General features: G+C 36.6%; 1 protein-coding gene across 1 annotated transcript in view; it reads left to right on the plus strand.

Moving 5' to 3' along the window:
- The first annotated feature begins 3,795 nt into the window (after positions 1–3,795).
- LOC139148518 (neuropilin-2-like) overlaps positions 3,796–19,245 on the plus strand; it is a 64,422-nt gene continuing 48,972 nt past the window's right edge. The window contains exons 1-3 of the mRNA XM_070720008.1: positions 3,796–3,871; positions 5,530–5,672; positions 7,804–8,142. Of these exons, the coding sequence (XP_070576109.1) occupies positions 3,796–3,871; positions 5,530–5,672; positions 7,804–8,142 (558 nt within the window). The remainder of the gene's footprint in view (positions 3,872–5,529; positions 5,673–7,803; positions 8,143–19,245) is intronic.

Raw genomic sequence — 19,245 nt, forward strand, 5'->3', positions numbered from 1 at the left:
ATGTTTTAAAACATTTTTAAAACCATTTAAATTTACAGAAAAACGATCAATGTCATTGTATTCGTTTAAAGCAATTAAATTGTCTCGGAATTCTACTAAAAAGAGAGTCACGAACACAATTAACTCTACCAAATGGCACATGAAACAAAGTAGTACGCCGAGTTGAAAACCTTGGTACATGAAGACTAAAAAATGAAGCTAAAGCATTAACATTAAACTTTGCATTTATGCATTTGTATAAAAATATATAATCAAAAATGGTCCTCCTTGATTTTAATGACTGTAAATTGTAAATATTGCACAACGAGTCAATGTCATCACTGTAAAAACCCCCAGTAATTCTTTTATGAAGAAATGTTAAAAGTTTATGCTGTACTCTTTCAATTCTATCAGACTGGTGTTTACTAATACTGTTCCAAATAACAGAAGCATATTCAAGCTTAGACCTTACCAAGGTAAAGTACAATAATTTTAAAACGTGCACACTGTTAATACAATGGCTATTCCTCATAATAAAACCGAGAGCTTTTCTAGCATCTTGAATCATGTTATTTACATGGTCACAAAAAATTAATCTTTGGTCAATAATACACCGAGATCTCTCATGCTAATGACTCTACTCAATGCATGAGTGTCGAGTTTGTAAGGGAAAATATGAACATTTCGTTTCAATGAAACAGTAAGAACTTTACATTTAGTAGGATTAAGATTCAATAACCAAGTGTCGGACCAGCTGACAATTCTATCGATATCAGATTGCAGCAATAAAGAGTCATTATCCGAATCAATGATACGATAAATCTTCATTTCATCGGCAAAAAGTAACGAATCCGACACAAGATTATCAGAGATGTCATTAATGAAAAGAATAAATAAAAGTGGACCAAGGTGAGAACCCTGAGGAACGCCCGAAAGGACGGGAGTCCACTCAGAAAAAGCATTTTTATAATCACTCTGTGTAGCCTGTTATCAAGATATGAATTAAACCATTTCAGATAAGTGCTCTGGACACCAAAAGAAGTCAACTTATGATTTATACTATCGAATGCTTTAGCAAAATCGGTATAAATGATATCACATTGTGATTTGCTGTTAACTGCTAAGAGGAGATCTTTCATAAGAATAGATAAATTAGTGATACAAGATCTACCTGAAACAAAGCCATGCTGATTAGTAGATATGGAATTGGAAACATGATGTGAGAGTTGTCTGTGAACTATCTTTTCAAAGATTTTAGACAGACTTGGTAAAATGGAAATCGGCCGGTAATGTTCAACTTTTGAACGACTTCCTAATTTGAAAATAGGGATAATGTTTGATTAGATTGGTGATTATACCAGAACGGATTAGATTAGATTAGATTTTCAACGCAATAAATGACTCAATACAAGACTTTTTTACAAATGACCAGAGTTGTTGTTTCTTTTTCCGCGACATTTGACAGAATCACTGAAAAGCTTGACCTGTCTTAAAGTTGAGGACACATTTCTGCGATGCCATTTGTTACTCTGGTAATATATTATTTTGGATGGCAAGTAGCTAATAATAATGGGTATTCAGCTGCCACATTGGCTCGGATACTCGCTTCCTTCTTTGTCGTCGTCGCCAATACCGTTCTGGTATAATCACCAACTCTTTGTTGTCAATCGTAACTTTCTGTACAGTTTTTCTCAAGTGCAATCGTGTAACTTATAATATAGAAAACGACTCGGCGCCAGCTACCGACTTTCGGACAGAAAGTCATTAATTCTTCACCTCCATTAAAGGTGAGTGTGTTGATAATATCACTTTTGTCTCGGCTTACTTTTGTGCTCCATTACTTCCACGGTCGACAATATTAACAAGTCATGGCAATATCGAACAGTTTAGCGTAAACAACCTAGGTTCCCACAAGGTGCCAAGAATAAGTGATGAAAAATTGCATACAAGCACGTGGGATTGTTGCTGAAATCCTCTTTAGACCATCGAGCCCAAGAGAAGATTGGCTGAGCCAAAACTTCAATTAAATTTTGCTCAGCTAATTTCTATCGTGTATAACTCCCCGGCCAGTAGCTTCAATCATTCCCCTTTGAGTGCATATATCGTCGACTCGTATCATGTAGGCTGCGAAGTCTGAGCTTCGTTTTTAATAGTCGATGCGAATATCAGCACGATGGCTTTGTCGGCCAACATGTTTACAATTTTTGTTTTTCATTTTAATCTCGCATTTCCCGTCTTTATTCTTATGTCCCTGCATCACCTTTTTATTGCCGAAAGAAGGAGACAAAATTGATGTTTTGTTTTTCATCTCAGGTCTCTTGCAGTATAAACAAAGACGCGATGACGTGGTGATTCGTCTTTGTTTTAATTTTCCCATTCTGTTGAATTCACATGATTAAACTGCCGATATACTGGCATTCAAAAAGGGGAAAAACGGAAAAGACGGAGATTTGATGCAACCGCCATCCACCACGGTACAAAACGAATTAGGCAGCTTTGGGGAAACTACACCAACGACACGGGTTTTAGTGAAAGTAGAGTGCCCCATCCTAGCAATCCGACCTTCCTTCTTATTGCCAAAACCCGCTCGATAATATTTTCCCAGTCACGTTGGATTTTTTTGTTCGTCGGGAGGCGATGCATCTATATCTCTTGGTATTTATATTATTTATGCAACGTTGATCATAATACATGACTCGACATGAGACTTTTTAGCAAATGAGCAGAGTCGCTGTGGTCGTGTTTTGCAACATTTGACAGAATCACTTGTACAGTTTGAACTGTCTTTGAGGACATATTTCTGTGATGTCATTTGTTACCATGGTAATCTATTGTTTGGGATGGCAAATAGCCAATCATAATGGGGATTCACCTGCCATATTGGCTCGGTTGTTCGTTTCCTTTCCCTTCGTCGTCGCAAAGACCGTTCCGGTATAACCACAAATCTCTTGACGGTTGATGGGCGTAGCTAACGTCGTGTAACTAGTGATATAGATAATCGACTCAGTGATAGACTTTCGGACAGACGTTCATCAATTCTTCACCGCCATTGAAGGTGAGTGTCGATTCTTTCATTCTGGGACCTAGCATGTTCACTAGTCCTTTACTTCAAGGTTGATAAAATAACATTATTTTACACGGAGATAAGCATCTTTCCTATCATATGTATTTGGTACTGGGGTTATGCTGCAGGCCTGTGCACGGTAATTAGTTTGAGAAGAGAACCTAGATAAACTTGAAGTTCCCGTTTCTGAAGTACAGACATTTTAATTTCCTACAATTTTAGGATTCTACCATCACAGGTGTGTGTCAAATTTACCGGAAAGGTAGAGTGAGAGGCTCTCCCGCGGTGGCAATAACCATACGTGGCTGTTAAACTTTGATCTTAGCCACTCTTTAAGTGTACGTTTCGTCCTAATCTATTTTGATGGACTGCCTCAACTATCTATGTCAGCATAGTGCAAGTGTAATACCTCATACTCCTTTTCATTCGTGTCCATAATAGATAGAGATCATTTCTTCCGTTTCTTATTTGTAAATTAGCATGACAAGCAAATTCAACAGGAAAAAGTTTGTATTTTTCCCTCGTATGATAATTCGTCTATCTTCAGTTTGTGTTAAAAAATAAAAAAATCACTGGCAACTTCTTAATACCTCTATTGGTTATAGTAACCTAAGTTTGCTCACTATGAAGAATCTGAATGACGTAAAATCTCAGCGAATCAAGTCTTTATTTACAGATAAATATACTGAACTTCCCAGAATTTGAGTGTTACATGTACAAAAGCGACTGAAGCGACGCACCTTACTTTCAGCATGTCTTTGCGACTGGTCATGGTGTTAGCTATCATCACCTTCGTGTTTAAGTCGATCCAAACAGAGTTATCATATGGTAGGCTCCTAGGTACAGATGAAGGTGTGAACCATAATATCGGTCAGTATTTTTCTTCATTTTGTGTTTTATATGTACTTGTCAGCTTCATAGAAAGATAATTGTCGGACTCTAAGCTTTTACAATACCGTTTCTGGTATTGTGCTTATTTGGACTCATTTTACCACCTTTGGAGTGAATGAAGTTCTATACCGTCCTGTTTCCACACTTAGCTAACACAGTCACAGCATATTGATGCCCTTTTTAATTTAAAATGTTTGTCATTTATCTTTCACATACCAACAATTGAATAGTGACCCCTGATATTCATTGCATTGGTGATCATGGAAGAGAATAAACATTCCTCGACATTAAAGGCAAAACAGATGCCACAATTTAGCAGTGCATAATCGTTCCAACTACTGAGACAGAATTCAGAACAAAAGACTTATGTTTGATTGAGATTGTTGTTTTGGTTATATTAAGGTGGAGCTGCATGTTGCTAACACAGTTTTTTCAAGTGAATTTTTCTCATCTAAGACGACAAGGAAACCCCATCATACTATATATTTTCAAAATGCAGAGAATGTATAGTTTACAATGCCAATAATTTACTCGACGGATAAGGGGATGTATATTTGGGTAAAAAACTTTTTAAAAACGAGTATATGTAGAAAAAAACGACTATTTTATTTTCCATTATCTATCCTCATTCTAAAATGGCATTGGTTAAGACTGACACTCAAAAAAAGTGACTAAAACATGATTAGCAAAATTAAAATGCCTCTTATTCAAAATGTAAGAGTGTTATTGCCAAACGAAATAGTCGTTTTGTTAAAGAGTATAGTGTGAAAATTTCAGAAAATTTGACCCAGCCAGGGTGGAGGTAAATTCTTTGGAAATCTTGAAATTGAAAAGCCAGGAAATCGGGTGATAACTTCTTTATCATGCAACTTATAACTGCTTTACAAGTTAAGAGGTGAACACAACTAATATTTCAATCCTGGGTTCACAAATTAATTAAAATTGAATGAATATTTGCTAAGAAGTGATTTTGAGCAAAAGACGCTATTTTGGGTGCAGCGTCCCCTTAACTTGTATTTAAGGTACAGTACACTTACCTCCATTCGTAAGTCCTGTAGACAATATCAGTAAAAGAAAGCATTTGCAATGAAAGCTGAAAAATTTTCTCATCGTGTGCTCTTTCTAAGCAATCCTTAGCTGGGTATATTTTCTGCCGATGTTTCGCATATCGGATTCGTAATTGTGAATTGACGGTGACGACGTGACGTATGATGAACACAAAACTCTTCAGCTAGTTTTGTTTTTATTGCTTTAAATATGGCAACTTTTTAAATGTATATGCACATCCGGATGAAAAAAGTGGATACTTTTCTTGATGTAGTTTTTGAAATATAATTATATTAAAATTTATAACGCTTAACTTAGTAGCTTACAAATTCCGTTGAAATGTGTAAAAGCACATAAGAATTCATTGAGTTTTGATCAAACATTAATTGTACATGCTATAGAAATATCAGAAACTTTCCCGGTTCAACGCATTCCACGTATACTACAAACTAAATTTCCTGATAATCTGAAAAACAGATATCTACATGCCGTATAAATATGTACGCTGGGTTTGTAGTTTTACAGCCCATCTTTTTGTTCCTGAACAGAAAGAAGAGCTGTTGGAGAATGTGGTGGTACATTCCAAGCAGACTCTGGCCGATTCTCGTCTCCTGGATACCCTGGTTACTATAACAACAAGCAAGAATGTATTTACGTTATGTTCATACCAAGATATGATGCTCTACTACTGGTGAGTTGTTTTTTGACAAATTCAATTTTTAAAGACGCATTTTTTTTCGTATCAGTTATTCAATTTCTGCCGCCAGCAAGCGGTTGTGTGTGTGTGTGTTTGTCTGTCTGTCTGTCTGTTTACACGATATCTCAAGAACACCTGAGCGGGTTCAAATCAGATTTGGTAGACGGGTACCAGATGCTAATGGCAAGAACTGATTATGAAATGAAGTTATGAACTATCTTTTTTTCATTTACCATAATGGTTTCCTAGGGGGACAGTAATAGCAGAATCGACATATGTCAAGGAATACAGCACAAAATTCATGACACTTTTCACAGATTACAATCTCAGAATATTATAATGATACTGTGAGTGTCATGTAAATTGTCTGCTCATTTGAATAATTAATGAACTTTTGTAACTCGTGATATAACTCCTGCACCAAATTTGATGATAGCTGCTACAAATATTGATCTGATATATATCTTATTGTACTGAGAGGCATTGAACAGTGTCAAGTAAATAGATAACTTATTTGCATATTTAATGAAGTTTTGTTTCTCCGAATTATAATTCCGAAATAACTGCACCAAATTTGATGAAATCTGCTGCAGATACTGATCCGACCGATATCTGACTGTGTTGTGAAGCATTTAGCAGGTCAACTTAATTCATGATTCCTTGCATATATTATAGCAGTAATATACCTCCGAAATTACACCACCATATTAGATGAAAGTTGCAACAGACTTTGATCTGATAAATATCTAATCGTCGCGGGAAGCCCTGAGCAGTGTCAAGTTAATTAACAGCTCATTTGCATATTTAATGAACTTTGCAATCAGTGATAAAACTCCGAAGTTACAATATTAAATTTGATGAAACGTGCTACAGATGTTGATCTGATAGATATGTAATTGTTCAATGAAACTCTTAGCAGTGTCAAGTACATAAAGTACATTAATGGTTTTTTTTGCATATATTATAAATTTAGTGATTGGTAATATACCTCCGAAATTACAGCACCAAATTTGATGAAACCTGCAACAGATATTGATCTGATGGATGTCTTATTGCACTATGAAGTATTGACCTGTGTCATATTAATAAATGCCTCATTTGCATATGTCGTGAATTTTTTATTAGTAATTTGACTCAAAACTATTTTACCAAACTCGATGGCAGCTGCAACAGATATTGATCTGACAAATACCTTACTCTTCTGTGAAGCGTTTTGCGTGAAAATTAACGGCATATTTGCTTATTTAATGACCTTTTGTAGTTTGTAATATGAGTCAAAATTACTGTACCTGATCTGATTACACTTGCTACAAATATGTACAGGTGACAGATATCTGGCCTATACTGATAAATATTAACAAATATCCTGTCAATGAATCCTAACTACAGTGATTTTATTGAAACTAGCTGAAGGCGTTTTCATCTTATTAAAACTGCACTTAATGTTTTTTTTTTGCTGCTGGAATATTCAATATACACTGAAACACGTGGGCATTTTCAGTTCATATCTTGGTTTATATAATGAGTGTACTTTTTACTCGATGTCGTATGCGAATAGTGGCAACAAATCCTGATAAGATCACGCCGTTTATTGTAAACAATCTGTGTTCCAAATCGTGCTCCAAAAGTGCCAAAATATTGGATAGTTGTTAACAATAACATTTTTGGGTTGCAAATGTTCGTCGAGTTGAATTCTGTTAGCAAATGCCAAGTCAACACTTTGTTTCATACGTCACCTGGGTATTGGGACAGGGATTTTACGGTGTCACAGTTTTACTCAATATAAGCTGAACTGTGTGATTTGCACATTGTAAGCTATACATGGTGGGGTATGTCTGTAAATTGTCGTTCATCGAGGAAATAATAAAATATAGATAAACTCTCTCGAGTTTGTTTCTCATTCGAGGTCTTTTTGATAATGATTATTTTCGTCCTTCTTCTCTTTCATAAGATCTAACTAAAAACAGGAAAATAGCAAAATTTCACTAGACTACATGCACCTATATATTTTAGCAGCTTTGAGCATTTATCCTCAGGCTAATAACTACAAATTCGATCTATCCCTGTACGTGAAAAAAGTAACCCAGGGCCAAATTATTTCCTATCTTAAATGATCGCTTTTCAGTTGGAATTTGACACATTCAACACGGAACCAAAGCACGATGTAGTCAGAATATATGACGGATTGTCGCTGACTGGCACCCCGGTTGAAGAATACTCCGGCACATCGATTCCGCCGGCGGTACTATCAACGGGTAACGTTCTGGCGGTCACCTTCACTTCGGACTTCTCCGCAACACGTCCTGGATTTCTTGCCAACTACACTGCATTTACAAATGCAAGGCAAAACGGAAGTCTCGTTTACATATCTGATTATGGCAGCTTTTCCGTCAGAGACTGGAAAACATATGGAAATCCCGACACTTACTTTTTGATAATTGTATCTCAGGGTAACAAAGTACAGGTAAGACATTTATACAAGATACTAGATGCTGTGCCTTTTACAAACCATATAGTACACAAGTTTTTCATCTCTAGTTCATTTTTTTTAATACTTATATTGTTGCAATGGCAATCTAAATTCCTAAGAAAAGAGAATGGTACAGAACAATAGGCACAATGACAGAAATGTCTTCTAGACGATGGAGATTCCACTCCACCATTTATGGCTGGTTACAATAGAGAATGCGGCAAATCTTTAATAATTAAATAAAGAATTATGTAATTATCTCATAATAGGTCAGATATTCACGAAAATTTCAGCAAAGAGGTATTCGGGGGCGAAACGAACAAAAGCGATGTCCATTTTGATGCTCAGTGTTTCCATGTCAACCATTTATGTTTAAATTATTATTTTTGTTAAATCCCATTCAAAATGGCTTAGAATGTACTAAACTATCAAAATAGATTTTTTGGTGGGTCGTAATGAACAAAAGTGATCTTTAAACTGATGAATCCTGTTTTCATGGCAACTATTGGTGGTCAGAAATATCAGTTTTTCCTAAACACCACCAAAAAGAGCTTTGATTGCTCAAAATTTAAGAAGAGCATCTAGGGCTGAAAAAGTCAAATGTAATATCCACGACAAATGTCACTTGTAGTAGTAGTAGTAGTAGTAGTAGTAGTAGTAGTAGTAGTAGTAGTAGTAGTAGTAGTAGTAGTAGTAATTATTAATATAAGTATTATATAGAAATAATAACGCGAATAATATAGGTTCAATTTCCCTGAAAATTTCACCATAAGGGTATTTTGGGTCAAAAAGACCAAATAATTTCAGTTTTTCTAATATCCCATGAAATTTACTTTGATTGATATGAAAATTACCTAGTGGGGAGTTCGGGTCAGAGAACACAAAAACCAGACTTATCTTAATGTTTCGAGTTGCCATGGTAACTATTTTGGGATTGAAAATGTTACTTTTTCCCCAATTCCTATTAAAGAACTATTGATTGATGTAAAAAAATTGATAATAAGGGTTTTTCTTGTTAGCACACAAAAAAATCACACTCATTTTAATGTGAGATGTTTCCATGGTAACCATTCAGGAGTAAAAATTACCAGTTTTTCAAAGATTCCACCTAAAATCCAGTAACCAACAGAATATGTTATATCAAAGGGATATTTTGGGTTAGAAAGACCAAATATCCAGTGTAAAAATCCAGTAATCAACAGAAATATTATACCAAAGGGTTATTTTGGGTTAGAAAGACAAAACATGATATCCATTTTTACTGCCCTGTGTTTCCATAGTAACCTATTTGCGTTTTAAAATTTCAAAGTTTTTCCAAATTCCATTAAAAGTAATCCCAGTTACTATGCAAATGCTCTCCTAAGTGTATTTATCACAGCATGAACTCCATGTTCATTTTTGCTTCATGTTGCCATGGTAACCATTTAGGTAACCACATTTTAAAACTATGCATATTTTTTCGTTAACCTGACAAGAAAAGGCTATTTTACGAGATTCTGCCCATGAAGTGAATTTTCTAGTCTTTGATGTGTATACTTGCACACCTTTAATACCAAGGAAACAGGTATAATGGACGACAGTGGGACTCAAAAGTTTTGTGACCTATTAACAACCTGTTTCTCTCTCAGAGTTGTTTGAAAATTTTAAAAGTCGCCATGACAACCTGACAACAACATGGCCTTTTCAGCACTGAGACATACTGTAGCAAGGCTGAAAATTAGCCAAGGCCCTTCTGCCGGCATAATTTCTGTGTCATTGTGATTGATACATTATTATCAATATGCAACGAGAATGTGTTTTTATTGGCCATCGTTTCCTGTACCTGTCATTCAAGTACGTCAGTTCAGATATTGAAACTTTGTTGCAAAGTTCCACCGCACGGCCGGTCGTCTTTGTAATTTCCAGAACAAAGTCACATTATGTGCCCAGCTGGGTTTGACTGCATTTATCTACCTCGTCCCAAAGTGATGGACGGATCTATCAACCTTTCAGCTTGGTGAAAAACGCATTTATTGATTCGCCAAAGGCCTGTGTATTCGCTTATTTTTGCACAAGTGCTACATGGACATAGGAAAAAGTTCGATTCACCCTAGCCCTCTCGATTGTTGAATACAACCATGGTCCATGATGAGACTTGAGAGTTCTCGAATCAAAAACTGTAGCCGTGCTCGAATACAAATGTCTTCTCATTAAATTACGTCATTCTTGATATACAAGAGTTAGCATTCCAAATCTGTCTGCCTGTTTTTTTTCAAAGTTTTGAGAAGGGCGGCATTTCCATCTGAATGATTGAACGATGTGAAACGCAAAATTTCATTGCATGTTATCCGGCAATATGTACATTGTACAGTAGAAATACTGTATACGCTCCAGGTACGTATAACTATAAGCTTATACTCCACAAAATGGCCACAGGCGGCGTGAACTTTCGGAAAGGATTTCCTAAACGTCCTACTTGTTGTTACCTTAGAGACTCATATGTGATGTCCTGAAAAGTATTCTCTGCAGTAATTCCACTTTCTGTCAACATGCAAAGCTGAACGACATGATTATAGCACGAGACGTAGTGTACAGACACACATTCACGCGCACGTTCACTCAATTGTGCATGCTCATATTGGCTGACTACACTCTAGTCTGGCAAAAGAGTGCGCATGCGTAAAGTTATATTTGTAGCACCGATATCGCGGAAACTCATGCCTTTGCTCTATTTCCATCCTAAAACTTCCTTGATTGCTTACATTTAATGCACATGAACAAAATAAAACCAACAACGTCAGCATAGGGAGAGGGTTTATGGTTTTCGACACAATTACAAATGCCACGCTGAAGATACGTTTACAAGGCCAATAACACTGGCATAGACTCTCCACAGTCACTGTGCATTGTTTTGTGCATGCCAACGACTGCCATGATGGGCCTGCATTCGAAGGCTACGCTGTGCAGCTCAGCAGCTGTGAGCACGCGCTGCCAGACACAGCGACTGTCAATTTTGCAAGTATATGAATATTCATAAGGGTATTGATGTCAAAAGGAACACCTAACTGGGCGGAGAGAATATACGTACGACAATTAGGAGTCACCCCTATTGACAAAATTAAAATAAACAACACCTCTTTTTCAGAATTCCCACAGCTTCAATCAACTGTTATTAGATTTCTATATAATACTTATAGCCCCTAATCTTGTAATAATAATAATAATAATAATAATAATAATAATAATAATAATGATAATAATACGGCTGACTCGCAGCGTGTTTGCAAGGTTATATCTGATTGGTCGATTGTCACTATTCACAGCAACTTAGGGAGTTTATTTGTATTATTTCATTATAACGGTAAGATTCTGCCAACCAATTGGATAACAGCTTCGAAATCGCTGCGAGTCGGCCCTGATAATAATAATAATAATAATAATAATAATAACATGCACAAGCCAAGTTTCCAGTACAGAAAGTACCGGGATTTATGCTCTGGTTGGTTCACATCACGACAACCTGCATCTATGTCATCAATTTTGGTGTGTCAGAACTTTTTGGCATTGATTTTCGATGTGCTCATCATCGTAAACAAACAACATTGTGGCCTTTAGTCCCCCCCGCAATAAAATTTGTCTGACACGGAAGTTTGTAAAAATCGTCATGATTTTTAGAGTCTGTCAAAATAAATCCACTCAACATATTTTGAGTCCTTCTGTGTTAGTTTTGTTAAAATTATAGGGGTTCGTATCCGTATAGAACCCACCGCTGCCTGAACTTTCTATGCACAGAGTTCTTTCATGCGTAGATATGCAGTTCCACTGCAAGGCCACATGCTGAGCCTAAAAAGTCGTGTAATGAAATCAATATTTTCATATACTACAACAATAATAATCCGAACGATGAAAACACAAGAGTGTAACGTTTGTTCATTCCGAAAGAATTGCGTGAATAATTTTCAGAAACAACGAACTCGAAGCTGGTGGCATTACTGTGGGTTCCGTAAGCATAGCAACCAGGGTACTGTCCAGCATCACATTACACACTATTTGTACTGTTGAGATTCAGTCTTTTTTTGTTCTCGAAAAATAATGTAACTTTGTCCGAGAAATTTCTAGGCCTATGCTCTCTTTGAAATCGTGTATAACTTCGCGGAAGTTACGTGTTCTGTGATGTCATCTGCCATTTGCTCCGAACACAATTGTAAGCGCCATGTTCCTCGCTCAAGCGACTGACAACTAGTAATGATTGACAACTCACCCATGGCATATCAATTTTATTCTAAAAGTAGTTAAGAAGTTTAAACGCGGAAGTGTTGTTGAAAACTCCTTTTATTTTGCAAAAAATTGAAGTCTTAGCTTGTGCATGTGATAAGTATATTATTCCCTAATATTTTTCTTTGTTCGGCAAAGGAGTCGTAATGACCTTGTCACCACTCGCCTTCGATTCGTGGTGACACGGTCATTACGTCACGATTTTTTTAGCCAAAAATATATAGGGGTATTTTAAGTCGAAACGAACAAAAATGATGTCTGTTTTTATGCTCATGTCTACATAGCAACCATTTTGAGGTGAAAAATATCAATTTTTGTCAAATGCAACTGAAAATTGCTTAGAATGCGACGAAACTATCAAAATTTTTTTTGCTGGAATGTTATAACCAAATGTGATTTTCATACTCAGGCAGACTGTTTCCATGGCAACCAATTAACAATAAGAGCGTTTAGGGTTGAAAAAAATTAATATCCGCTACTATTCAACTTGTTTCCATGACAACCATTTTGAGGTTCAATAGATTATATTTTGCCAAAAGCCAGTAAAAATGGCTGAGAATGCAAGAAAACTTTTAAAATTTGGGTTTGATGGGTTGCAATAAAAAAACCCTGATCTTTATCTTCATGCAGCCTGGTTCCATGGCAAATATCCGGTGGCCAGAAATATTAGATTTTCGAAAACCTTGCAAAAATGCTTTGATTACTCCAAAAAATAGCAATAAGAGCATATAGGGGTATGAATAAATCAAATACAATTTGCACTACTATAATACTTGTTTCCTTGGCAAACAGTTTGAACTCCAGAGAGGGAATGATAGGTTCTTGGCACGCTTCGGCTAACTTTAGTATGAGATATGGTTTAGCATAACATACATGTTGACCAATACATAATCACAATACATATGATACTTGAGTTATTTTTACTCCGTGATGGATCTGTATCAAAGTATGATCTTATTAGCTTGATAGCTTAATACATGTCATTTTCAATAGTAACAATCTTCTAATAAAAGTTTTGAAAGTGTTTACCTATGAGACATGGCTTAGCCAATACATAATACATTGGGGCCTGTGATGAAAAATATGCCTACATACTTTGCTCAGATCATAGTTGCTCCATGGTAGACCTGTTTTAAAGTAAGATCAAGATAAGATTTTACATATATTGCAGTATATTTATAAAAAGTTTCAATTTCCAAAGCCTTTCATTTTTAATGAAATCGTGGGAAATAGTCACTACGAGACATAGCTTAGTCTATACCTTATACACTGGAGGCTATATGACACAAAATATACATAGGATGACACAGATTATATTTAACATAATTGTGTAAAAAGAACATTAACTGTCGCTTTTGGTTAATTTTGCAGTTCATTCTGTTCTGTACATCGACTACAGTTTCTTGTTCAACTCCCAACACTATGCTAGTGTAACAAATAGTCTGTTTTGCAAAATACAGTGTATATGTATGAGGGACTCGACAGAAATTACAGGGAGAAATCGGATTTTGTGGATGGATCACAATTTTCATGCAAACATTTTTGAAAGGTTATGAAATTTTATGCAGGCCTTTTTGGAGAATCACCATTTTTACAACTATTAACAGGCAAGACATGTCCCATATACTGCTTTGTCCAAATATAGCAAATCATGATTCATGGAAGTCTATTGGTCAAACTAGTAACAATTTTCCTAGACAGAAAACAAGCCATATCTGTAAATGTATATATGTTAAAGGTAGGGAATCGATCCCAGGGATCGAGTTTGTTCTAGACTGTAAGAGTATTATGAAGGTGCCATAGCCTTTTGTTTTCCATTGAAATGGTAATCTAGTAAGTAAATTTCCTGGCAAGACAATCTGACGCCTGAACCATGCCTTTAAATACTTTATGTAAATGTACTTTGCCAGAAGTGGGAGGTAAAAAGTGCATGTGTGTACAATAATGTGATTTTTGGATTTCATCCAAAAATGTTGATTTATCATGCATGGTATATAGTCTATAAGAAAAGCGTGAAATTTTTTCCGGAAAATAAACTAGCAATATCTGTGCATTTTATAGACGTTTGATAATTGATATAAAGAACTTGATTAGAATATGATGATTACAAATCCATATGTATACAAGAAATTCGATTTTGAAATTTCACAGAGAATGTTGATCTATTATTAATGTTAGTCTATGGGAAAACTATGAACAGTTTTTGCCAATATAAAACTAGCAATATCTGTGCATCTGTAATTGTTTGACAATTGATACAAATGTGCTAGATTCAAATAGGGTGTTTCAAACTGCAGATGTGAACAACAAATATTATATTGGACCTTCACCCGTGTCCTTTTCATGATAGTTCAGGGGTTAATTATTAAACATTTTCGCCCTACAAAAGTTGCAATATCTATGCATTTATATGTACACGTTGTTACGTGCAGAGAAAACGAACAAAAGGGTGAACTCAGCAGTTTTTGTTTAAACAAAATTTATTACAAAAAATAAAACTAATTGCTAAGTCAGGGATAGAGTACAAGCTTTAAAAGTGTACAGACTACTTATCTCAGCTTGGACGGCAAAGCTCCAGTTTCAGAGTTGTAACAGTTAGTCGGATAATGAACAGTCCTTTGGCTTGCAGGCTTGAAGCTGCACAAAGTCCACAGTATAAATCCAGCGTTGGCAGTGAAGGTCTTGAAAAGTCTTGAGAATGACTACTGCTGGAGTTTAGTAACACACAAGAGACACGATCCCAAAAGTCTGACTGGAAGCTGTGCATGTCCCTTTTATACACATGTGTTTACATAAGGGCATATAAGAACAATCTAGAACTTTTATTGACATGCTAATTACTGTTCTAAAATTATCTCTCTTACACAGCTAACTAAATTTCCAGAACATTCTGAACATGACTAATTGAATTCAAGGTTGTGAGGTCATTAAGGGCAGTGACCTCGAGAATGTTCTAGACTAATTGAACTCAGGTCATGATGAGTGTGGGGGAATGACCTACATAACACACCCCCTCTTCAAAAAAAGAAAATTTTCCAAAGAAAAATCTTTCTTCTACAAATGTAATCTTAAAAGTGCGAACAACAATAAGCTCTAAATACGAGAGAGACAGTCTGCAATTAAATTGTCTCTGCCTTTGATATGTCTAATGTCAAGATTAAACTCCTGTAACATTAAACTCCATCTTAGCAATCTCTGATTTTTGCCTTTAATTTCTGCAGAAAAACAAGAGGGTTGTGATCAATATAAACCACTATTGGCTGATTTGAAGAAGTAACATAAACTTCAAAATGCTGTAAAGCTAATATCAAAGATAAACACTCTTTTTCAATTGTAGAGTAGTTTCTCTGGGATTTGTTAAATTTGCGTGAAAAATAGCAAACAGGATGATCTACACCATGACTATCCTCTTGCAATAAAACAGCACCAGCAGCTGTATCACTAGCATCCACAGCTAATTTGAATGGCAAAGTGAAATCTGGTGCAGACAACACTGGAGCACTTTGCAGTATGGCTTTAAGTGTATCAAATGCCTGTTGGCATTGCTCTGACCAAACAAACTTTACTTTCTTTTTAAGTAAGTTAGTCAAAGGCTCAGTAATTGTGGAGAAATTTGGACAGAATTTTCTGTAGTAACCAGCCATACCGAGAAAGCGTATCAGTTGTCGTTTGCAGTTTGGTATGGGAAAACTTGAAATGGCACTGATTTTGGCATCAACAGGTTTTACCTCACCCTGTCCTACAGTATGTCCGAGGTAAGTACCCTTGCCCAACCAAACTCAGATTTGGCAAGTTGACAGTCAACATTGCTTTACTCAGTCTCTCAAAGAACTTCCGCATGAGCTTGATGTGTTCCTCCCAGGTGTCACTATACAGGACGACGTCGTCAACGTAAGCTGCACATCCGTCTAGCCCGGATATGACGTCGTTGATCATCCGTTGGAACGTTGCGGAGAGTTCTTCATTCCGAATGGCATCACCTTGTACTGGAACAATCCGTCTGGTGTAACAAAGGCGGATATTTCACGAGCACGATCCGTCAGAGGGACTGCCAAAATCCTTCAGTAGGTCAAATTTCGTCACATACTTGGCTTTCCCACTCGGTCGATGCAGTCATCAATCCTCGGGATTGGGAAAGTGTCTGTCTTTGTTAAAGTGTTGACCTCCTAAAGTCCGTGCACATACGATAACTGTGATCTGATTTGGGAACAAGTATGCACGGCGAACTCCAGTTACTTTTACTGGGTTCAATAAAGTCATTGTCCAGCAGGAATTGGACTTCTTCCTGGAGATATTTCGCTTTTGTTGGATTCAGTCTGTATGGATGTTGTTTTACAGGCTTACTGTCCCCAACATCAACGTCGTGATAGATGACGTTTGTCCTCGTTGGAACATCTTGAAACAGGTGTTTATATTCATGGAGCAGTTCTTTCACCTGTTGTTGTTGTTCTGGCTGGAGGTGTGTCAACTTTGTAGACTCCAGCTTCTCCAGGATTTGTGAGTTCTGAAGCTTGGACCGAGCCCATCTTTGAGTTTAGAGTATTTTCATTCAAGTCAGTTTCAGTATCACTATCTTCATAATGGCCAGAACTGACGGTACTGACAGGCTGAGTTATAGTAGGATTATCCCTATCCAAATATGGCTTAAGCATATTTATGTGACATAGCTGTTTTGTTTTCGCCTGTCAGGTGTTATTATGATGTAATTTAAATCACTCAATTTCTTATCAATTAGATATGGCCCAAAGAAACGAGCATGGAGTGGTTTGCCAGGAACCGGAAGTAGAACAAGAACTTTTTGACCTGGTTCAAACTTCCGTTTTGAGGTGTTTTTATCATATTTGGTTTTCATTGACTGCTGAGATGACTCAAGATTTTCTCTGGCTAATTCAAATGCTTTAGATAGTTTTGTACGAAAATCTGACACATATGCAAAATATTCAGACAATCACCATCGTCTGATAGAAATTTCTCTTTAAAGAGCTTAAGTGGGCCACGGACTGTATGTCCAAATAAAGCTCAAATGGGCTGAAACCAAGAGACTCTTGAATTGACTCTCTAACAGCAAAGAGCAAAAAATGAATTCCTTCATCCCACTGCTTCTCTGTGTCAAAACAGTAGGTCCTAATCATGTTTTTCAAAGTTTGATGAAATCGATCGCTCAGGAGCACCCTGACTTTCTGGATGATAGGCGGATGACCTATACTGTTTAATGCCTAGCTGATCCATTACTTGTTGAAAAATACCAGACATAAAGTTGGAGCCTTGATCGGACTGGACACATTTAGGGAGGCCAAATAAAGTGAAAAATTTGACAGCCAATAAAGTGAAAATTTGACTAAAGCTCTCACTATAGTCTTTGTCTTTATATTTCTCAGTGGTATGGCTTCTGGGAACCGAGTTGATGTACACATTATTGTCAGCATGTACTCATTTCCTGATCTTGTTTTCGGTAGGGGCCCAACACAGTCTATTAGTATCCTACTAAATGGTTCTTGAAATGCAGGAATTGGCTGTAAAGGGGCCTTTGGAATGGTCTGATTTGGCTTTCCTACCATCTGGCATGTGTGACAAGTTTTACAGAAAGGTGTTACATCCTGCCTGAGATTAGGCCAATAAAAGTGACTGAGAATTTTATGATAAGTTTTCCTTAGTCCCAAATGACCAGCCAGGGCGTTTCATGGGCCAGGCGCAATATTTCAGCACGATAGGGCTTTGGAACCACAATTTGATGTTTTATAGCCCAATCGTCATCAACCAAAACATCTGGAGGTCTCCATTTACGCATGAGAATACCAGATTTTGTATAATAGGAAACAGAGCTATCTGAAGTTTACCTTCATCATCTACCCTGTCAAACAAAGACAAAATATCTGGGTCTTTGTGTTGTTCTGCATGAGATTTGATCTAGAAAATGTCTGACTTTGGTCAGCAGAAGTTTTACTGGACGTTTCAAATCCACGAGGGATAATGGAATGATCCGTGTCAAACACCTGACTGAGAAAGGTGTCATTTAAGTCAACATCTGTGACATTATTTTTGAGAGTATTTTGATTTTCAGAAGTTTTCTTTGACATGGCTCGAGTAATAGCACATGAAGGAAATATATCAGATATCTCTTGTTCAATTGGCTCTGGATTCTGATCTAAACTAGGATTATCAGTCATAAGTGGATTAGTAATGACCTTGTCCCCAGCAAGGTCGTTTCCAAGAAGAAGGTGAATCCCTTCAAAAGACAAAAAAGGCATAATACCTAAAGTCACAGGTCCAGAAACAAAGTCCGAAGACAAATAGACATTATGGAGAGGAACAGGAATGTAGTCATTACAATCTACCCCCTTAATAAGGAATTTAGAACCTGAAAATGACTTCAGAAAACGGCAGGGTATCTGCCAACAAAAGAGACTGGGAAGCCCGGTATCTCTTAAAATTTTGACAGGGGTAGCGGAAGAGAAATCACTAGAAAGTGATATAAAACCATCATGAATAAATGGTTCGAAAATACCCATAATGCTATCTTGAGAAGAATTGACCTTGACCTCATTAATTGGGGATGAGAGGGGTTTAACCTCAGAAAATGTGTTGCACACATTATTAGACTCTAATTGAGTTGATGAAGAAATAAAGCCGGTGGGCTTAGATCCACTTTGACCACTTTGACCTTCACGTTTTCTTTTCAATTTGAAACAATCTGACATTAAATGGCCGTCTTTCTTACAATAATTACAAGAAAGTGTACCGAACTGTTTGTCAGAAGGAGATTGAGACTTGGATCTGATGATGTGGGAGTGTTACTTGAACTCTGTGAACTGTTGTCATTTGATTTCCTACTGTCTTTGAAAA

Source organism: Ptychodera flava, chromosome 13, assembly GCF_041260155.1.
Source record: "Ptychodera flava strain L36383 chromosome 13, AS_Pfla_20210202, whole genome shotgun sequence".
In the NCBI taxonomy this organism is placed as follows: domain Eukaryota; kingdom Metazoa; phylum Hemichordata; class Enteropneusta; family Ptychoderidae; genus Ptychodera; species Ptychodera flava.